The sequence below is a fragment of the Lepidochelys kempii genome, chromosome 21 (assembly GCF_965140265.1).
Source record: "Lepidochelys kempii isolate rLepKem1 chromosome 21, rLepKem1.hap2, whole genome shotgun sequence".
NCBI lineage: Eukaryota > Metazoa > Chordata > Testudines > Cheloniidae > Lepidochelys > Lepidochelys kempii.
In genome coordinates this window covers 15,811,129-15,833,710 of record NC_133276.1, presented here as the reverse complement: position 1 = coordinate 15,833,710, position 22,582 = coordinate 15,811,129, and the positions used below count along the sequence as shown (strand labels likewise).

General features: G+C 45.4%; 1 protein-coding gene across 13 annotated transcripts in view; it reads left to right on the top strand.

The window, feature by feature from the left end:
* Nucleotides 1–22,582, top strand: part of PPP1R12B (protein phosphatase 1 regulatory subunit 12B) — a 178,703-nt gene that overhangs the window by 86,217 nt on the left and 69,904 nt on the right. For 12 of the 13 annotated variants that reach the window (XR_012155807.1, XM_073319698.1, XM_073319696.1 and 9 more), the window contains 2 exons: nt 69–251; nt 21,305–21,395. Coding sequence is in view for 12 of the 13 variants with exons in the window: in XM_073319698.1 (XP_073175799.1) it covers nt 69–251; nt 21,305–21,395 (274 nt within the window). In the remaining variant the exon portion in view is untranslated. Of the gene's footprint in view, nt 1–68; nt 252–1,871; nt 2,748–21,304; nt 21,396–22,582 lie in introns of those variants that run through there. The other variant, XM_073319707.1, reaches the window with a different exon arrangement.

Genomic DNA, 22,582 nt, shown 5'->3' with positions numbered 1-22,582 from the left:
AAGGTATTGGGTCTCTAAGCCAATCGAGTTCACTTGCTTTGTATTCCATTATGTGTTGTATGTTTCAGAGCCCCATACTGGAAACAAACTGACTCTACTGTAGAGAAAAATACAGAGACCATCTCTGCTAGCACTCCACTAGGTGTAATCACAAATCGCACTGTACTCAGCACTGCCAACGGTGTTACGTCTGCCAACGCCACGTCAACTACTGGAACAGACTCAAATGGAGAAGCCAGGGAGCGAAGAAGGTTAGTGATCAGAATGATGGGGCACTTCATTTGTGGTGTGGACAGATAAGAATTTATAGAATCATTCTTTCTGGGTGGTGCTTGGTGTTAGTTAGAAGATTTCAGTGTCTTAGGCCTTTCTGCAAAGACAAACGCTGATGCCAATTGCAGGGATGTTGTGTGGTGTGGACACATCTCTACAGTGAACTGTGGTCTAAGACATGTTCGTTCCACAAAACAAACAGCAATAACAACCTACAGCTATAATCACAACAATCTAGACCTGGGCGTGGGAGGAGAAGGAAAGGGAATAACTAAGCAGAAGCTGAATTTTGGTACGGTCGCTAGACAGTCGGTTGTGCTCTAAGAGTAGCTGCGTTTTAAAAAAACTGCTGCAAGCATGAGGCTGCTGTTGCCATTTTCCTTTTCATGGAATTGCTTTAAGATTGGCAGGAAATTAGGCTGGGGTAGCCAGTTTCAGGTGCAAGGGAAGATTTTCTTTAAAAAGGGAAGTGCAGAGCATCAAATTAGCACTATTCCTTCAGGCAAACAGGTGAAATGTGCCAGGACAGTCTTACAGTGGCATCAGGGTCAAGTAAATATTAATAAAAAAGGCACAATGCTGATTTGCATATTTCTAATTAGCAGCCTGGTTTTGACTAGTTACTGTCAATGGGAGAAGAATGTTTAAAGCAACTAGACTCTTGTAAGCTAAAGCATAACTCTTTCCCTTCAAATTCCAGCCCTCCTGAGTGGGGAACTCTGTGCTTGGCTCAAAAATGAAGGAGGGGAAAGGATTATAATGGAAATTGTTAGATTGTTTACCACAGTCTGTATCACTAAAGCCCTGCAAATCCGTAGATATCTGCTTCACATCCTTGGACAATTTTTGCGGATAGTGGATTGGATGCGGATACAACCGTGCAGGGTTCTACTCACTGGCGGCGCCTGGCCCGCAGCGTCCGGCTGGGGTAGCCCGGGAGGCACAGTGTGCTCGGGGCCAGTTGCTAGGGCTGGGCGGCAGGTTGGAGTCGGGGCTGTCCAGCACCTGCTCTCCATGTTGCTTCCTGTCCAGCAGCTCAGGCCCCTCGGGCAGTGCCAGTGTCCCCACCATGGCCCAGCCCGGTAGCACTGGCCACACTCCCAGGCCCAGCCCGCTGGCTCCTGGGCAGCAGGGTTCGCCCCCGGCCACGAGGATTGGAGCAGCTGAGGCTCCAGCTCTCCCACCCCTCCGCTCCACTTTGATGCAACAGGCACTGCTGCTGCCGTCACTTGCAAGCCCCCGGGAGCAGCATGCGATGCCCCTCCATGCTGTCCCTTCTCCTCACGACCCTGCCCCTTACCTGCAGTCCCCACCCTCACGCTGCCTCTTCCCTGCAAGACCACCCCCACTCACTTCCTTCCCCTCCAGCCCCCCAGCCTTTGTGAGATGGCTTGCTGCCGCAGGTGCGGATATAGGTAAAAGATGGTTAGTGGATCACGGGTCGCATTGTGGGTTGTTCCTGGCAGGTGCTGATCGGATGTAGATCCACATAGGGCTCAGTGTATCAATTCATAGTGCCACCCATTCTGTGTTCAGCCACAGGAGCATCAATGAGAGAGCTAGTAGTAACCTCTTCCTCCTCCTGCTCTTTGCTTCAGCTGCAGTCAATCTGAGAAGGGGAGGCAGAAGGCACTTCCACTCTTAAGCCATCAGTTCCTCCGTGGCTTCTGCGACAGGGCTGTGGAGGTGCTCCGAGCTCTACCGGTCTGTGGTACTGCAATGACATAGAGGCTCTAGACTCCTTACAGGAGACGCGAGCCCCACAACATACATCAGGTTCCTGGTTCTCTTTGGAGCATTTTTTTTCCTTTCTAGCATTGAACTATAATTTTGGCATTTGCAATTAAAATAAACTATTGCAATTGCACTTTTCTGCGCCTCCTTTTGGCTAATGATGTATTCACTAACGGCACAGCTTCCATTCTCCTGAGGGATTTGAGTACTTCCAGTTTGAGTTCGATCCTCTTAGGTTCAGGGAAGTTGAATTCTATACGTATAGTGTGGAGCTTGTGATTCAAAGAGCAGAATTGGCCAGATTAAAGGACCTTCCAAATCTGGGAGTAGATATGAGGTCCATACATGATAGATAAAATTTTGAGCCTGGCTTTTCCCCTCTACCCTAGCAGTTATTATATTAACCACTTTGAACAAACAGGATATCCTTAGCAATTAGCACATCTTCTGGAATGCTATCCAGTATACCAACATATAGGGCATGGCGACACTTGCAGATGTAGAGCGCTCTGAGTTAAACCAGCCTTCGGAGAGCACAGTAGGGAAAGTGCTGCAGTCTGTCCACGCTGACAGCTTCAAGCGCACTGGCATGGCCACATTTGCGGCACTTGCAGCGGCATTGGGAGCGGTGCATTGTGGGCAGCTATCCCAGCATGCAAGTGACTGCACCGTGCTTTTCAAGTGGGGGAAGGAGGGGAGTATGACAGAGAGTATGTTGTGTGTATGTGTTGGAGAGTGGGTTTTTGGGGGGCTGAGAGCATGTGAGCATGCTGTCTTGTAAGTTCAGACAGCAGCAGATCCCCTTCCCCCCTGCCACCCCTCTCTCTCTGACACACACACACACACACACCCCCTCCTCCCTCCCCCACCCCCCCCATTCCATAATGGCTTGCTTTGTCTCGGAGCAGATAAGTAGCCGGCTGTCAGAAACGGAGCTTTCAGAGGGCCTATCCGCATTCCTGCAGCGATTCAAAATCAATGACAAGAGTGGCCACTTGACTTAAGGGGATTATTCGACGTTTCCGGAGGTGATCAGAGCGCAGTAATGCAACACCTCGTTCACACTGGCGCTGCGGCGCTCCGGCGGGGGTGCAGCAAACGTTATTCCACTTGCTGAGGTGGAGACCAGCCGTGCTCTAGCCGCGGAGTCAGAGCGCTCTACGTGCCTTGCCAGTGTGGATGGGTAGTGAGCTAGTGTGCTCAGCGCTCCTTTATTGTGCTGTAACTTGCAAGTGTAGCAAAGCCCTTAAAGTACCGTTTAGACTTTCCCATTTTAGCTAACAGACCAGTGTTTGTTTCAGACTTTCCCAGTGCAAGGGGTTTTACATTTTCCCCAGGGAGCATATCTGTTTCCCTAACCAGGTCTTTTCTGACCAAAGAAATCTGGGCGTTAGTCTCTCTCCAAGCTTGGCATGCCTTGCCAGTCACCTTGGCACCTTTAACTTTTTATCAGCCTCCCAATAAATCAGACTGTACAGAGTTCACGAGCATCTCTTCAGGCACCCCTATAAGGCCCGAGTCTAAGGTAGTTGCTGACCTGGGCTGGTACTGGGATTCCCCAGCATAGGGCAGTCTCTTGTCATGTGCTCAGTGGAGCCACATGAGTAACACTTTCTTGGACCATCTTCCTGTGATAGAGACTTGTAACTGTGATTATGCAAAGGGGATCAGTTCTGGGGTTGTGGAGCTTGGGCCCCTCCTATGCCCCAGGCTTTTGTGCTTCCATCGGTGGTTTTTACTCACTGGATGACCTGGTCTGTACATAGTTTGTGGATCTTGCTGATTCCTATTGTACAGTGCCTAAGGATTTATCCCAAATGGTTCTCTGATCTCCTGAGAGTATATTATTCAGGAAAGAGTGCAAAAAGTTCAAATAACTGGTCACAATTCTCTGTCCCTTTACCCATTTTTTCATTGCATCACATATTCTATACACACATTCTCTGACTTATCTTGCTATGCTTTTTGGGATTCCTGAATCTTAACCTATACACTTCGGGGGTGATTGGAAACCTTTGCAACACAGCTTTTTAAAATTCTGGGTATTTCAGAGTCTGTTTGATGTCCATCTCATTAAATACTGGTAATGCACTCCCCAAGAGTTTGGATCAAGTGTGGGCACCCTCTTGTTTTCCAGAATAGTATGCAGTCCACATTCTTTCAACAGTGGTGAGATATTCTTCAGTACAGTTTGTCTTGCCTGGGTGACTGGGGTGGGGGGCGGGGGGGGAAGAGTGTCACCCACTGCTTGAAGGGCCTCCTCCTTTAGTTCCCATATATTGATCTCATGCTGGCATTGCTTCTTTCTCACCTTGCTCTGGTTTGAGCTGAAAGGTTTCCAGCTGCGGTTTTATTCTCTTCAGCTGTAGCCATTCTGGATTCAGTTGTAGGCTTGAAAGTTGATTTCTACCCAGCTCTGCAGCTTCTGGGTCCTCGGGGAACTTGGCTGCCCTTCATGGTGCTTGTCATAGTCCATGAGAAGCGTTTTCAAATCCTCTTTTCACCGTTTTCTGCAGGAAAAAAGATAATCTGCATTCAACTCTAACTGCCTTCTGGTGGGCTCACCACAGGGGTGGGCAAACTTTTTGGCCCGAGGGCCACATCTAGGTATGGAAATTATATGTGGGCCATGAACTCTCACAAAATTAGGGGTTGGGGTGTGGGCTCTGGGGTGGGGCCAGAAATGAGGAATTCAGGTTGTGGAAGTGTGCTCCGGGCTGGGACCAAGGGGTTTGGAGGGCGGTAGGGGGATCAGGGCTGGGGGAGGGGGTTGGTGCGCGGGAGGAGGTCAGGGGTGCAGGCTCTGGGCGGCGCTTACCTCAAGCAGCCCCCAGAAGCAGTGGCATGTGTCCCGTCCCCCCCCCACGCAGAGGCACAGCTGGACGGCTCTGCGTACTGCCCTGTCTGCAGGCTCTGTCCCCGCAGTTCCCATTGGCGGGGGCAGCATGTGGATCCCCCTGGCTGCCTCTATGTGTAGGAACCGGAGTGGGGATGTGCCGCTGTTTCCAGGAGCTGCACGGAGTGGGGCAAGTTGCGGACCCTGCTCCCCGGCGGGAGCTCGAGGGCCAGATTAAAACGTCAGGAGGGCTGGATGCAGCCCCTGGGCTGTAGTTTGCCTGCCCCGGGCTTAGCATATACTTCTTTGCTCATCCTGCCTTTTCTGCTGTTCTGTTCCCTGATCCTTTCCTTTGCTCTATTTCCATTTCCCAAAACAAACAGAAAAAAACTGTAACCTCTCCTTTTCTATTCTCAACTTTCTCACTTGTGAATCTGTCTAATTTACCAGTGCTTGGGAGTGTGATCTCTAGCAAACCAGCAAATTGTGTATAAATCCTGTCAGTGTGGCCAGTGTGTTGGTTCTTCATGCCGCCCAGGACTTAGTTACTCCTTGCCTCAGTGAGAGACCTCGACTTGGTTGTGCTTAACTGTAGTCAGTTTCCTGATAATACTGGTCTGCTAGCCATCCAGACAATCTCCTCTGGGCTCTGCCAGCCCTTACTTTCTTATAGGTAACAAAAGGTATACCCCAGGCCCCTCTGAAAACATCTCCTGCAGTGTTCAGCCCACGACTGGACACTCAGAAATGGACATGTTTGCTGTCCCTAACAGGAACAGTATATACATCAGCTTCTTTGATTCAGCTGAGGAGTTGCACTTTTATTTAACACCACAGCACTGAGATGTATCTATAATAAAAACATAAATACGTTTATTAACCAAGAACAAAGATTCAAAGCTTCAAATAAATAGTAAGAATATTGGAAACAGAATGGTTACCTGTATAAAACAAAATGTAAAATGCTGTCCGAGGTCTACACTTATTGATGGTTACCTTTCTTCTTTTATGAAGTAGATTTTCTCCCAAGGATTCAGTTTTTGACAGAGCTGCTAGTTTTCAGTCGAAACCATGATCCAAGTGTTCATGAGTATATGCCACACTCTTCAAGGAATTTCCTCAGTAAATGAATACCACGATGGCTTTTTTTGTTAATCTCCTTATATTGTTTTGACCCTGAGTCAGGATAAACCTCCCCATCCCACCATCGTTCCGTCCTGAGGTGCTGACTCCAAGGTGCCTTCACATCTTCCTGTTGACTTGAAATGCAGATGTAACTCTCGTTTTGTTTGGTTTACAATGCTTAATCTACATATGAATCTAGGTAGACATGTGAACATACATCCCTTTGCCTGGCAAAACCAGCTTTTCACCTCTGCTGGGGAATAACAGATGGATTACAAACTATAAGGAATATTTTCAGTATATAGTCATAACTTCTAAAATATAATCAGTATTTACAACAGTATTAATGACCAGTATGATCCTGGCTTTCGTTTAAGATCTCACATGATACTCTTTATAAATAGATAATATGATAGCAAAGTGTTCAGGTATAGTGAGTTTTAGGCCTGATAAGAGGTACTGTGGTAGAACAGTGAACACTTTGCCAGCTAGCATTGAGGGTTTCTTAAGGTCACATGTTATCACTAGGCTTCAGAATTAATGCCATGTTTTGATGAAAGGGGACCGTGGCCCTTCTTTCAGATACTGTAGACTATCTAAGCCCATATCCCATCAGTTCATATTTAGACTTTTCTTTGCAACAATAAGGGCTGAAGCTTATGTTTGGCGGAAAAAATGAGAACTTGCAGTTTGTAAAATCTGAACCTGTCTCAGTGGCCAGACTGATCCGTTGAGTGAGCTGGACCCTGCCCTTAGGTGGGAGTTAGGCACCAACTGGCTAGACCATGTTAAATGAATTTTATCTGAATGGAAACTTAACCATAGTCAATTGCAGCTACACAGCCTTCAAGTTCATCCCCATTAGCTTGCATAGAGTGCTTTGTAATGCTGTCATTACTGTGAATACTCCATTGTGGGATATTGTGGAGACTGGTCAAAGTGCACTGTGCTGATTTGACAGTAGGCAGTGCCGTTGGGGAGATAAATCTGCCAAGATATCTGAGTGATTGGAATTAGACAGTCAAGACTAAAAAGTTAATTTTATTGCAAAACCAGTACACACAAATGTTGGGTCCTTTTAGGTGTCTTGCATTTTTATTTGTGAGCCATCTTTTAAATCTGTTAACTATAAAGAAGAGAAACCCCCAAATCCTAGCCCCATCTCCACTCGCTGCATATTCAGACGCAGCATTGCACCAGTAGGTTCAAGCTGCCTCATTTGTTGTTAACGTGGAGTTTTGTGACAGCGGGGATACCAGAATAGTTACTGCTTGCAGGTTTTGAACTAGGGTTTGGGAATGGCAGAAGCTGGTGGGGTCACCTCAGTGGAAAAGCACTGATTGGCAAAGAAACCGGTTTGTTAAAAACGGAAAATGGCAAACAGTTGTCAGGGAAGCATTATATGGATTTCAGCTCCCAATGGCAGCTGTTGCAGTAGCATTCTAGTCTGGTACAGTGTTTCCAAAGCTCCACGTTCCTCTTAGCAACAATAACATGTAAACAAGCCCCCTGGATAATATTAGAACAGGGAGATACCTCCACAAGGTACTGCCTTAGACTCTCTGAAGTCAAAAGATTAAAGTGAAACACTTTGTTAGGTTTAGGAGGAATGACTAGACAAGTGGTCTGGGATGCTCTTCTGTCTCTGCTCAGGTGGCACCCCTCTGTCTTGAATGCTGGCTTGCTCTGCTGTCTCTCGCTGTGTCTTTGCCACCTGGTTCTTCTGGCTACCAAAACGTTGCAATTGGCAAATGCATCACAAACCCTGCATCTTTCCTTTAAAAGCTCACAAATCCATGTGAGGATTATCCTATGCAGTTGGAATGTGCTGTACCAAACCGCTACCCGTGTCCTGTAAGATAGCTGATTTTAGATACAGGTATATGGTAGTGTCCCCTTAATTCTGCTGCTGCAGTCTGTGGCTGAGCCTACTAGTTGGAAAGATGCCCTGCCTCCTGTGCGGCTAGTACTTTTGCCAGCTGATTTTTTATGGAATTAGAGAAGTTGGAGATGGAGAACACCTGTCAGGCTGCCTAAATTATTTCCTGCTAATGCAGGATTGCTCCCTATTGTAAAATCTTTGTCCAGTCTAGGCCAAACTGTGTAAATAAAATTCTCTAAAAGGCATGGATTGCAGGTTTATGGAAGCAGTATATAAAAATCTCACATCTAAGTCCTTCCCCTTCATATGCAAGGCTAATTGATCACCCCTCCTGGGTTTGTGCTCTGCCATGGATGGTAAGGACTCCCATAGCTTTTCCTGTTAGAGCTGCAGGCATGGTACTGGTCAAGTGATTGTTTTTCTGAGATGCTATGATGACCCTTACTGCCCATGAAAGATCTTTACACGGCTGAGAGGCCATCCGTCTGCTGCTGTTACAATGATTTCTCTCAACTGTTACCAGTTTTTTTATCACTTTTTCCCAAGGAACTGTGTCCGCCCCTTCACTGTGGTGCTCACTACCCCTCACAGTCTTACCTTGCATTGAGCATCACAAGTGGTGGCCATGTTCTCCTCAACCCCCACCAGTCTGAATGCAGCCCACTTGTTCTGTGTCCAGTTACTAATATCCATTGTAGATGGACATGACTTTCTGGAAGATCTTGGCAGTCCTGATTCGCTGTTAGATTTATCTGGTATTGCTGTGAGATGTCAGGTCCCAGAACAAGCATTGCAGAGGTCTGGACTTCTCCGAAGCCTTCCATCAAGCAGAGCTGATTCAGATGAGGTTGCTAAACCTTCAGCTATAAAGGGGCCACACCCTCCAGGGACTGGCTGAAAAGCGTGTGTGGAGTGGACCTCTTATAGTGAAGTGTCATGTGGTGAGAGAGATGAGCTTCCCCTAGGATTTCTTGAAAGGATTCGGGGGGGGCAAGCCTCTTGCCTACAGTACAAAAAAGTCTTGCTGGACAGCTGTGCTGGCAAACCCTCCTGGTACGACAACGCTAATGCCAGCATAAAAGTGGTTCTGAGGGCATGGCTTGCACATACGGCTTCTGAGTTTCAGCTTTACCTGATGAACCCTAATAAAACACCCTGATTCAAAAATAATAATAATAATAATGAAATAAGAGGAGCTGGTTACTTGTATCTAAGACCTTGTCTACACAGAGCATAATGTGGACTATGGTGTTATGATTTCTAAAGCATGTTGTTGTGTTGAATGTTAATTGGTCCATGTAGATCCTCCTGGTGTGCGCTGAAGGTTCCCTAGTGTGCTTTAACATAGTGCTGATTAAAACAGCGGTACATTAAAGGGATCTAGGGAACATTACAGAGGGGGGAGGAGTAGCTCAGTGGTTTGAGAATTTGGCCTGCTAAACCCAGGGTTGTGAGTTCAATCCTTGAGGGGGCCATTTAGGGAGCTGGGGCAAAAATTGGGGATCGGTCCTGCTTTGAGCAGGGGGTTGGACTAGATGACCTCCTGAGGTCCCTTCCAACCTTGATATTCTGTGATTCGTTATAGTACATACTATTGTAACAAGTGCACTTAATACACATGACTCAGTACAGTATATACAGAGGGCCTAAACCCCCCCAATTTTGGACATCTTCATAAAACTCAAATTGCTGAAAATAACCCCCCTGAATGAATTTAATAAATGCCCCAAAACCAGAAGCCCTACTTACGCAGTTCCCCAAGAGACACAAGCCGTACCAGCAAAAGCACTTCAGTTCTGGTGTAAGTGCATCTGCACCAAAGCTTATACAGGCACAACTGTGCTGATTACACCTGACTTCCTTTTTAACGGGCATAGCTCTTCTGGTACAAGTTGTAAGTGTAGACCAGGCCTTTGAGCACCTGGTAGTGATAGTCATTCTAAAGGGGCATCTCTGACGTTGAAATTTAATCAGTTTATGCAAGAATTAGGAGTAGTTTAGTTGACTGCTCCTGCCCCTCTCTAATTCCCCTGCTAGTCGGTGCTGGTTTTACAATCAGTTTCCTATTTTGTAACATCATTTTCTTTCCAGTGTTCCCCTATGAAAGACGCGTCAAAATGGGGGAAGGTGTTGACTGCACAGAGCAAGCTGTTGGTGTATAATCACTTTCAGACGAATGGTAAAATGGTTGGTTTCCCTTATTTTTTTTGAACAAGCGTTGAAACGCTTCAGTGAAGGCACTGCCTATGCTGACGGGAGAACCCCTCCCCGAGAGGCAGTAGCTAGGTTGACAGGAGAATTCTGCAACTGACCTAGCACTATCTACACCAGGAGTTTAGCTGCATTGCTCAGGGGTGTGGATTTTTCACACCCCTGAGTGATATAGTTATACCAACCTAATTTTCGAGTGCAGACCAGGCCTAAGTCGCAAGATCAGTGTGAATGACAGCGTTGGGCCTGTGTCTTTCAGGGCTTTGGGGAAAAAGTCCTGGCATTGTTTGCTCCCTCCTATTCTAACATCACACCCTGCTCTTTAAAAAGAGTGCTAGTCTCTCAGACTTTTCTCAAGGGAACAAAGAAAGCTGACTGTCACTGGGTAAACATCTCTGGCAAATGCCTTCTCTTTCCTCCTTTCCTTTAATTCCAAAGAGTTCCAGGGATCCATTTGCTAATTAAAGCAGCATGTAGATAGCTAAATAAGTTATGTAATCTATATTAATAACTGAACCCATGGCCTCCTTCGTCAGTGCTGTTAGAAGAGCAGATTTTGGCAAGACCATTGTACCTCATGATTCTTGTTTTTGTCCAGAGTCAGAACACAATGACTCTTCTCGCATAAGTGTGGATGCCTGGTATGGCTGTTAACCCTTCGTGTTATTTTCTAGAGCCACCTGCAAAGCAGCATGGAAATCTGGTCTCCAGAGGATTAGACTAGAAAAATCAGTTTTTTCAAGTGCTATTTTAGAATGTCAATCCAGAACAGACACTAGAATAAACCACAAGTGTCTCCACACTAAGATTTGAGTGCCTTTCTGTTATCGGGTGTTTCAGATGTTAAGAACTTTGGTTCAATTCAATATTTAAGTTTTGTGTATATGTTAATTTGATCATTTCCATGGATTGCAAGTTTGAACACAAATGGTCTGTACACTATGGACTTCCAATTCTTAGTCTCACTATTTAATCTAAAGCAGCGGGTTTTAAACTTTTTGAGCTGAGCATCCCCACCCTCTTTGAGTTACAATTTTTGGTTGTGCCCCCACCAACCCAGACAAAAATACACATGCAAAATTACACTTGACAGCCTACTCATAAACCTAAGAGACCTTAACACAATCTTAATTAAATTACCTACACCTGTAAGTTTCAAATACATAGATACTTACCAATGGCACAGCCGAGGCTTCCTCAGCAGCCGGCTGCTTCTACCTTGCAGTCAGGCTGCACCTCTAGGGCAGGGCTACTACCTGCTCCTTTCCTCTAGCCCCTCAGGTTTTCAGGGTAGGGGAAGGCACGTGCGATGGTCTCTGGGGATGGAGGCTGCCGGGAGTGGAAATCCGCAGATGTTGACACTGACCCACAGGCTAAGGGAGTCAGGGTGCAGGTGGCACTCCCTCCTTGCCCCCCATTGGGGCTGGCCTGGGCCCCACCATATGGGGCTTGCACAAGCCCGCCTTGACTTGCTGCTCACCCTCCCCGAACCCTTAAGGGGGCGTGCCACACAGTTTGAAAATGTCTGATCTAAAGCTTTTCAATTGCCTGAACCGCCTTATACAGTAGTTCTTGTAGAAGTTTGTCAGGGCCTTAGACACTAATTGAACAGAGTGCTTAGGGCATACCTGCTTAATTAGAAGGGAGAGATTTTTCCTCATGCAGCACACTGGGTAAGCAAAGGACAGCAACAAGTTAAAAGGTCTCCCTGCACATAAAGTGAGTAATCATCCAGCACCTGCTGTTGAAAGCTCTTATCCGCTATGTTCTTACAGTTAATCTCTTTCAGATAAAATTGTCCCTTTTTATAAAAAGCTGGTGGGATGACGTGGGAGGGTCAGGAATTCTTTTGGCTCTCTGATTTTCCAAGTTTGGCAGAGGGAGAGATTGCCTTTGCTTTATCGGAAATCAGGCTGCATTTGTGTTTGGGAAAGGTCGAGGTGTGGGGTGGGGTGTCACTATTCTCGAGAGTCTGGTTTCCTGTACAGAAAGCAAGCAGGTGTACTGCTAGGCTTTCAGCTCCCGGGCTGATTTTGCTCCACAGTGTTCAGGGTGGGGATTTTATTTGGCACCCACATCCTGCATTTTTGTTCCCGATGAAGAAACTGGAATTTGGACGGATAAGCCCAGGCTGTGGGCTGGCCTGCTGACCTAAAGGGTCCTCTCCGTGGCTTTCTAGCACATGCAGGAATCTAGAGGAATGCGCAGGAGAACTAAGTAGTTCCAGTGTTCTCTGAACTGCTTAGAAGGGACTGGAATAAAGGACAGAATGACACAAACAGCAGGTAAAACTGCCTTTCACTTCTAGATTTTTTTTGCATCCAAAGTGTTCCCCTTTACCTCTCTTCCTTACTAATCAAAGGCACTGGTGTGTCCCATTTGTTTGCTCGATGTACTTGATAGTGAGGTTGTCTGTCTGTGAGGTGTCAGTTCGGGGTTCTTTCTCTAAATGTGTCTGATTTATATACCACCTCTCCAAAAATATCCCCAAAGGCTAAATACTTATTGGTGTATTTATGGGAGACTATATACAGTGTGGATAGCTGAGAACTATTTCAGCTTAAAAACATGGGCCGTTCATTACATTTGCCTTTACTCCCAGCATCTGCTGGTGAATGCTGCAGGCTGAGTGGTGAATCAGGTAAGTTAGCTGCTCTGCAGTTTTTGTGCGCCAATTTTGGCATAAGCTGCAGCAATAAAGACTAGGTCATCTTGGTGGGAATTACTGTCCCCAAAAGCCCCTGAAGCATTTAATATTGCGTATCTTCAGCATAAAGCTACAGGCTTTGAGTAGGATAAAGGATGACAGTCTTAGCTATCCAGTGTGTATAAATCTGTTACAAGTTATAGAAAATATTGCCAATATTACTAAATAAGCTTCCAACCTGCTGGTTAACTTTTCTTTTGCAAATATTCAGACATTTCTGAAATCTCACAATTCCATAAGGTGGCAGTAGAGGGCTGCTTAACAGTGTCTGCTGGGCATTCATTGTTGTTCCTGGTTTGTTGTTGCACCCTTTACCCCTCTGATAGCATTTCATTTGTGTCCCCCTTCCGTTTCAATTTCTCATGGTGAGACGTTTCTTCCAGTGTTCAGGCTTCCAGGGGTTGGTTTGTTTTTTCAGGAACTGCTCTCCTTACGGTAAAATAGCTATTGTCAAAGTTCTTCAAATGTCAGTCCTGCTTGCTGTGTCACTGCACCTTGTGGAAGGTGACATATGCGTTCACTGCTTTCATTCAAGAAATGCCTCTCACTCTAAGATGAGAAGCGTGAGAGAGACTTCAAAATCTCTCTGGGCGGGGGCACCCAAGCTGTGCCTGGCTGAGTGCTACACCTGGCTTACATTCTGCTCCATTTCATGCAACAGCTCCCTCCTTTCACACAAAGGTACAGCCTATGGAGACCGCAGCCCCAGCATGCAATGCTCCATCTGGAGCTGAGCTTTGCACGTTGGGACCTGTAGTTTTGGCATCACATTGCCACTTCTAAGGGAAGTCAACTTGAAAATCCTAACTCTGTCTGGACAACTTTGCTGCTACTGTAGCTGCAACTAACGCCTTAGGTAACTAAACAGCTACTGGAGGGAATTATTTCCATTCTTTCTGTTTACCTTGCACTTGACAGCACTTACGTGTATTTAATTCTTTTCCCCCTGCAGTCAATTAATCTTTCCCTGGCTGAAAAGCTCTACATGAACCAAAAATAACCCCCAAAACCCTCCCAATCATTTTTTGAAGAATATTTAAAATTTAAGATGTACTACAAAGCAAGCCCAATCAGAAACTGTATGTAAAATTTTTTATTTTTTTAGAAATCAGTCTGTTTAAGGGGCACCCTCACTTCACATTTTTTCAGGTTTCTCTATAGGGTTTAGTCAACAATTGGTGTGTGGGAAGGTGTCAGCCAAATTATTAACTGAGTGTGGTTTAGCCTTTTGCATTATCCAAAACAGTCACTAGCTTTAATTCCTTGCTGTTTTCCTCCCTGCTGTCTTCATGAGTTTTCCTGAATTAGTCCAGACTCCATGCCACTGTTTCATTTCCTCATCCCTTTGGAAGAATATGGAGCACCTGATGCTGATGGACAGCCAGCACTTGGGTCCCCTAGCAAAGCGCTTATTTGTATTGCAGTAACTCCAAGGAGCCCTGGTTATGGACAAAGCTGTACAAACACAGAACAAAGCCAGTCTCTACCCCGAGAGAGTCTTCAGTCTAAAGACAAAAGCCAACAGGTGGATACAGATAGATAGGGGAGCACAGTGAAGCAGTGAGAAAACACTAGGTGGCATGACAGGCAGCTGGCTCAGCACACCAGCTGCCTAACAGTTGTCCAAGTCTTCGTAAGCATTGCAGCAAAAAAGGAAGAATAAAGGAGCACTTGTAGTTTGAAAAGGAACTGACACCGATCGCAAGTCCTCTGAACCTTCTGATCTTGGGGGGTCAGGCCTTCATTGTATCAGGTACAACTGAGCATATGGAGAATTTCAGCTTTATTTTTGTCACCCTTCTAATCATGCTTCAAAACAGATCATCCAGCTCTTGAACATTTAAACCTTTTTATGTTAAGACTTTCACATTCAGGCTGAAGCAGGGTGACTAGTCATAGACTGGCAGAGTTCAGTTTCTGTTTTTTATTGGTTTAACAGATATTGATTTTTAAAGCAGTTTTTTTATTTTTATCTTTTTTTTAAATATAAACTTCACAGGTGTGGGAAATGATGAGGGGTCAGGCATTTAATGACCGTAGACTTTGAGATAGGAAAAAGTTAAAGCTTTATAAACTGTTAAAGCAAAAATTGTCAACCTCACATCAAAGTATACAAAGTAAATATCCTTAAATCAACAAATCATACCTGTTACTATTCATTTGCTAGTCCATTTGTAATGAGCCTACTTCAGAAATCTAAATCACTGGATTTTTACTCTTATGTTTCCAAGCAGCATTTTTTTTTACTTTGTCTATCTGTAAATTTTGATAATTACCGGTGGAAATATTTTTGTCAGCTTGTGTGTACGGTGAAATCAACATTTACCAACACTTACCAATAGAAAATCGGATTCTTCCAGGCCTAACTATTCACCACAGTCTAAACTAATGTTAAGGCAGAACCACCAGGTACTGAAAATAGGGTATGGCCTGTTCAAACAAGCTGTTTAGAGTAAGCTGAGGCACACTTAGAGTATTAGATCCTGAAATCTTATCCCCTTGTCCTCAGCTTATTAAATCACTCACCATTGGCAGGCTCAGGCCTTTCTGATTTTCTGCTTAAAGTGCTTGCAGAGTCTGACATGTCTCTCACTCCTGCCTGTCAGGTATCCCTAAATGTTCCTCAGATGGCTTTCTGTGGCTACTGATTTAATCAGTATTTATAGTTTGATGCATGAGATGTGTTCGTGCTAGGGTGGAATAAAGAAGCAAAGAATAGGAGCGTTCCCTGTCTGCTTTTTTGTGTGATCAGGAGAGTAGCCTTTTTGCCTCCTCCCCAGTAAGACTGGTTATTGATTTGCTGTCTACTGCATAAAATATGTATCTGTATAATGGATTGTATTTTGGGAACTGTTATCAGTGCTGTTTCCTGCAGCGCTTGCGTCTGGCCTCCCCCGCAAAGCTTGCAGGCCGTTTGTTAGCAAATGGCAAGTCTCTCCCTACCTCAAGCTTGCGGGGATAGCTGCGACAGTGCAGGTTTCCGTTAGTTTCCAAGGGAGACAGTGCTGATCCTGCAGGATTTCGCCACCTTTCCTAAAATCTCCAAGCTTGTCCTGACCTTCAAGCTGCTATGCAGGCCTGCATTAGGAGGTAACATGTTTATGCTTTCTCTGTGCTATCCTACCAGAAGAGTTCCTTTCTAGGGATAATGGATTTATTTTGTAAAATGCTGCCATTTAAGAAAAATCCTTGGTTATTAAAAAGCATAGTGGGTTAGCTGCCTTGTCACAAGTCCCTGAAGATGCTTAGCAATGTTATAAATATCTAAAGTGGCAGATTCCTGTTCCGCTTTTTTAGCTGAAAAGATTAACATGAAATTGCTGCATTATTCTGAAGTGATACTGTATCTTTAGGAGCAGGAACTCGAAGTGCTGGCTTTATCTATGGGCTGAACATTTGCAGATTACGTAGCTGTTCAGGGTTCAGTAACCCATGCTATTCATAGCCAGAGATGTCATGAAGCAAAATTCAGCTTTGACTTCTAAGAAAATAAAACAAACAGATCTCTAGGCTATCCTGTAACACTGTCTATTAAGGTCATTTCAGAGAGTCAGTCATGAGCTAGAGAGGTGGGATTTAAGGAGGGCGTGGGCCCAGTACATTGGGGGAGTTCCAGGTAGAATGAGCCACATGAAATATAGCCCTTCTCTGTCAGCAGCAGTGCCATTGTTGAAATGAATGGAAATCATGTACTTATTGTCTGCACAAAATGCATTTATTCTTAGTATTATTATTGGTGTGAGAATATTGGTCTTTGTATGGACAGGTAGGATAACGAGGGGTTTTACAAGGGTGTGGATCCTTTGTAACTAAGGCCATGTCTATACAAGCAGCGGTGCAGCTGTACTGAGTCTGGTGAAGGTGCTCTATGCCGATGGCATGCCGAGCTCTCCTGTCGGCAAAATGAAACCACCTCCGTGGGCGGCAGAAGCTCTCCCACCGACATAGCGCTGTGCACGCAAGCGTTTATCAGTGTAATTTGTCGCTCACACCCCTGAGTGACATAAGTTATGCCAACACCGGCTGTCGTGTAGACATAGCCTAAGTTTTTATGATAAATGCATACTCTGGGTTTATAACTCTTTCCAGCTGAATGTTGTCAAATGCCCTGTGATGAAAGAGACAGCCTGGGAGTTAAATGAAGACAAATGTTTAACTTCCAGGGTTACTGAGTTTTGACCCACACGAACCGTGATATCCTTAGGGCAAAGGGCCCTTCGTCATTACTACTAGAATAAAATACTGATTCTTCAGACAGACAAGGTGGGTGAGGTGGTATCTTTTACTGGACCAAATTGTTGGTGAAAGACAAGCTTTCAAGCTACACAGCCGCCTTCTTCAGCTGGATGGCGATGTTTCCACCAGAAGCGGCGGGCTGCTGATAGCTAGGCGGACTACATCTACATGCCTATAGGCATTGACTTGGATGGCTGGACCCTGAAAGATGCTTGTGCTAATACAGGCTAGCAAGGAGGAAACGAACACTTTTAACCCAAGTATCTTAAACTGCTGTATTCCACAGGCAAATTCGCCTCCCTCTCCAGTATCTCTGGGTAGCCCAAGGGTTACCATGTTGTTTCTTCTGCAGTGTTTCTTTTCGCTTAGGTCTCACTTGGGAGGTGTTTCTCTCCATGGCACGTTCTCACCTTGGAGACACTGGGCTCACAGGCTAACAAGCTGACCTGCCCCCAGTACTTTGGGTTCACCAGTCTGTGTGCTCACTTTCACTGCTGCCCATTCTGTGCCCCATCCTGAATCTCCCCTTCCTTCTTTGCAGGCAACATTTTATTGTTGCCCTTTTGACCCAAACAGTTAAACCACAGGACCCTGAATATTGGCAGTTTTAGGAGAAATTGATGGAATCAGGTGTGTTCTTTAGTGCAATCCTGTTCATATACAAAGAATGAACATAAAGTCTTGTTTCCCTGAACACAATAGGTCTCAAACAGCAGGAGACAGTTCCTTTGGTTGCAGAATATGCCTCTTTCCAGCCATTACTCTATCCAGAAGCACTTAGCTTTGTGTCAAGTTCACACTAAAGTGCTTCTATGGCTGCATCTAGGGCATGGGTTCTCACAAGAAAAATTTTGGTGGCCTCAGAGTACAGCCACTGACTCTTGCTGGTGGCCACTCTGACAATTTTTCCTAAAATACTTAATTAACTTTCGGAAAAACAAACAAATATGCACATACACATGTCCAAATCATTGTAATTTATTTATGTAGAGTTTTTTTGCAGACAAAATAATCTGCAGTTGTCTCTGTTCTTTACTGAACCTAAATAGAATAGAAACACAAATAAGGTGCTCCCTACCCACCACCTCATCCAGGACTTAATTTGTCCTCCAGCTTGCTGGGGCTGCGCAAGTCTGCTGTGAAAAGTAGTATTAACATATATATAAATATCACTTTTCACAGTAGCCGACTTACTAGCTAGCAAACACCCGACCGAACCGTCACTAGATGTGCTGCTTGTTGATTGAATTTACAGACTCAGGGAGACATCCACTGAAAGAAAAAACTGTAAGAGCAGTGTGGAGTTGTTCACTTTTTAGCTTTGAAATAGCTACTCTACACAGCAATGATGTGGTTGAGCCATGTCTGATAATAGTTACCCTCTCAGACATTTACAGTAACTTTAGGTGAGCTCCAGAAATAACACTTCTGCGATGAGTGATGGAAAATACGTGTGCAAATGAAGGCCTGCATTTTCAAAAGCCACTAGTGATTTTGGGGGCATCTCAATCTTCGGGGTTCAACCTGAGACCTCTTAAATGGGTCTGATTTCCAGAAGGTACCAAGCACCCGCCCTCTGGAAACCAAGCCCCTTCAAGGTGTTGCATGTTGGGCACCCAAAATCTCTAGTCACTTGAAGAAAATCTTGGCCTAAGCCTTTGTAAATGTGGGGATGAAAGGAAAGCTTTGCAAAATGTGCTGTCCTGATGTCCCTTTGGGCCTCTACTATACCCCATACACACAACTTCCTGCTCATGAATGCATCACAAATATGTTAACACCAGGATATCCTGGTGATTATTCAAGTACTACATACATCTTAGGCAGGGCTTCCCAGCAGTATTAAGACTCCTCACAGGTGCAACTCTTTAGAAGACTTGTTGATCCCACCCCCAGCATCTGGTGTCCTTTTAATTCTACCCACTTGTACACAGGCATTGTCTCAATTTACATGATCACATCCTGTTTCTCAAATGCAGTATATTAGACAGTTTAGGGAAAAGTCTTGGATACAAACGTGGAGCATGCTGTAATTTTTCATGTTTATTCAAACTTTGTTGGAATGGTCCAGTTATCTTCATTTATTTAGACTTTCCATGGGACTGATGTCTTACTGGTATGTATTTTACTCATTTAGCAAGTCCTACAGTTTCTGCAGCATGCAGCACAGCAAACCTTAGGTGCAGTTCAGAGCAGTAAACTAACATATCTACTTAACTACAAACAAAGGACCTGGGGATTACAGTGGATGAGAAGCTGGATATGAGTCAACAGTGTGCCCTTGTTGCCAAGAAGGCCAACGGCATATTGGGCTGTATTAGTAGGAGCATTGCCAGCAGATCGAGGGAAGTGATTATTCCCCTCTATTCGGCACTGGTGAGGCCATACCTGGAGTATTGTGTCCAGTTTTGGTCCCCCCAACTACAGAAGGGATGTGGACAAATTGGAGAGAGTCCAGCGGAGGGCAATGAAAATGATTAGGGGGCTGGGGCACATGACTTATGAGGAGAGGCTGAGGGAACTGGGGTTATTTAGTCTGCAGGAGAGAAGAGTGAAGGGGGATTTGATAGCAGCCTTCAACTACCTGAAGGGGGGTTCCAAAGAGGATGGATCTAGACTATTCTCAGTGGTGGCAGATGACAGAACAAGGAGCCATGGTCTCAAGTGGCAGTGGGGAAGGTCTAGGTTGGATATTAGGAAACACTATTTCACTAGGAGGGTGGTGAAGCACTGGAATGGGTTCCCTAGGGAGGTGGTGGAATCTCCAGCCTTAGAGGTTTTTAAGGCCCAGCTTGACAAAGCCCTGGCTGGGATGATTTAGTTGGTGTTGGTCCTGCTTTGAGCAGGGGGTTGGACTAGATGACCTCCTGAGGTCTCTTCCAACCTTGATCGTCTATGTTACGTGATTTATGTATGCTGGCTAAATTTCACTACTGCTCTGTTGTACTTAATACGTTGTAACTGTACTCTTCATATAAATGACTTTAACTGCCTCTGAGTGCTATGCAGAGTAGAAGACTCTCCACTTGTCTAAGGTTGTACAAAATGTATATCATACTGATTTAGACCGTCCTTATGCTTTGGTGTGCAACCTTCACTTTGTCTCTTCCTGGTTTGAGTGCTTAACCAAACAGGTATTTTTTCTCAACAGTCACATTTATTTAGGAGGAGGGGAGCAATAATCAGAATGTAGAAATGTGTGTTTGGCTAGATGTGGCCAGACCACCCTATTCCATGCACCTACAGGAGCAAGCCGCTTGTCTTTAGGACTAATTCACTTGCAGTTTGTACAGTACAAGACACACAGTGAATGAAGCAAGAATGTCCACAACCCCTTGTCTCATTCATTGTGCCTTCAACTAGTTGATCACTGTCCAGCTGAGTACAAAGGCTAATACTGGAAACTTCAGAGAAAGGTACAAGAAACCCTTGATAGACCATTATGAAATAACCTGCCTATAGGGAAAGGTTTTCCTGCAACACCTATCATTTAGTAGATGGCTTATGCCCTGAAGCAGGAGGGTTGATAAACCTTCTGAAACTCTTTAATCGTGTCTGTTGTACAGGTATTTTCTCATATAAACATCTAATCTTTCCATGCATTAACTATGCTGTGTACAGTGGTTACTTCTGTCTGCTTTAAATGGATCACCTTTAACTCCAAGAGGGTTGGGTGGGTTTACTCCAATATGTATGCTGGAGTGAGTTCCTTTAGTACGGCTGTATTTCGGGGGTTCTCTCTCTTCAGAAAGCCTGCACTTCAGCACAGGTCCACTGTAACAGATTTCCTACTGATAAAACCAGAATTTTAACTTCTAAGTGGTCACATTAGATCTGTGCGTATTCCAAGGAAGCATTAGTTGTGACAGAAAGGCAAGTTGAAGGCTGTGAGGAACGCACAGCAGGAGTTGTTTACATTCTGAAGTCTGATTGTGAATGAGGTTACACGTTTCTGGATTTATTTAATTCTGTATCGAGACTTGAAGGAGGTAGGGGTGTATGGGATCCCAGACAGTATGCAGAGTGAGCCTTTAATGGGGTTGGCTTACAGGGGAGCATAGACTGTGTCGAACAGGTTAACGTTGCAGAAGTCATTGCTTGAAGATACTACAATGAATATGGTAGTTGCAGCAATCAGCCAGGTGCTGGGTGGCCCTAGGAAAGCAGCAGAGTGTGTGCTAAACGGGAGCAGAAGGTGTACTTTCCACTGACTACATTAAAACACTGTAGTGTGTATGAAATGGCGTGACTTGCAGATCAGAAGTGTCTGATTTTAAGTGTTCCTGACCCTTTCTTTCAGGTCGTATCTGACTCCCGTGCGGGATGAGGAAGCAGAGTCACTAAGGAAGGCCCGATCCAGACAGGCCCGCCAGACTCGTAGGTCTACACAGGTGCGGAGTGAAATTCCTGGTGGCCTTCCAGCAGAGTAGCAGGCTAATGGGCAGTGGTATCTAGTTCTGCTAGTCCATCACCATACGCGGTTGGACTTGTCTGGGTAAACAGGAGGGGAATTGGGTGGTGGCCTACAAAAGGTGCCAAGGCAACTCTACAGTCCTTTGATCGGAGAAGTCTTTGTACACCACTTGGGTCTCAAAGCCCTTTACAGACTAAGTGACCACAAACAATACACAAGGGCAGGGGTGGCCAACCTGAGCCTGAGAAGGTGCCAGAATTTACCAATGTACATTGCCAAAGAGGCACAGTAATATGTCTGCAGCCCCATCATCAACTCCTGCCACCAGCGTCTCCTGCCTGCCAGCAGCCCCGCCAATCCGCGCCTCCCCATCCCTTCCCGTGCCTCCTGCCCACCACAGTCAGCTGTTTCACAGTGTGCAGAAGGCTCTGGGGGAGGAGCGAGGGCGCGGCAGGCTCAGGGGAAGGAGCAGGAGCCTTGGGGGAAGGGGTGGAGTGGGGTCAGGACCTGGGGCAGAGCCGTGGGTTGAACAGTGAGCACCCCTGGTACATTGAAAAGTTTGCACCTGTAGCTCCAGCCTCAGAGTCGGCACCTAGACAAGGAGCCGCAGATTAACTTCCGAAGAGCCGCATGCAGCTCCGGAGCCACAGATTGGCCACCCCTGCACAAGGGTCATTTAATTTGCTGAAATGCAGCCACTTATAGGGTGAAACATGACATGCTTTTAACAGCCGACAAGAATGTTACACAGTTCGGAACAGAAAACAAACACATCCGTTTTAAACTTCAAGAAGAAATGGGTTAGCAGATTGCAGTTCTCCAGCTCTGAACTTGGCTGGGACAGTTTTCCAGGATGTGTGAGCAGCTCTCTAAAGATCTATCAGTGTTTGTTACAAATACTGATTGTCTTTGTTTGAAGTGATTACAACCAGGCTGACATCCAGTTCACATCCTTGCCATTCAAACCATTTTACCTCAAAATTGTGTAAAAACAAGCTATATATTTGAGCTACATAAGTGCAGGAAAATAAGGCCACATGCTGAAGGTGGCGTGTATGTATATGTTGATTTAACTCATCAGTATTTTTAAATGACTTCTCTTTTTACAGGTAGGAAGTCCAAAATGACTTGCTAGTTTGGTTTTGGTGGGGGAGGGAACAAAGC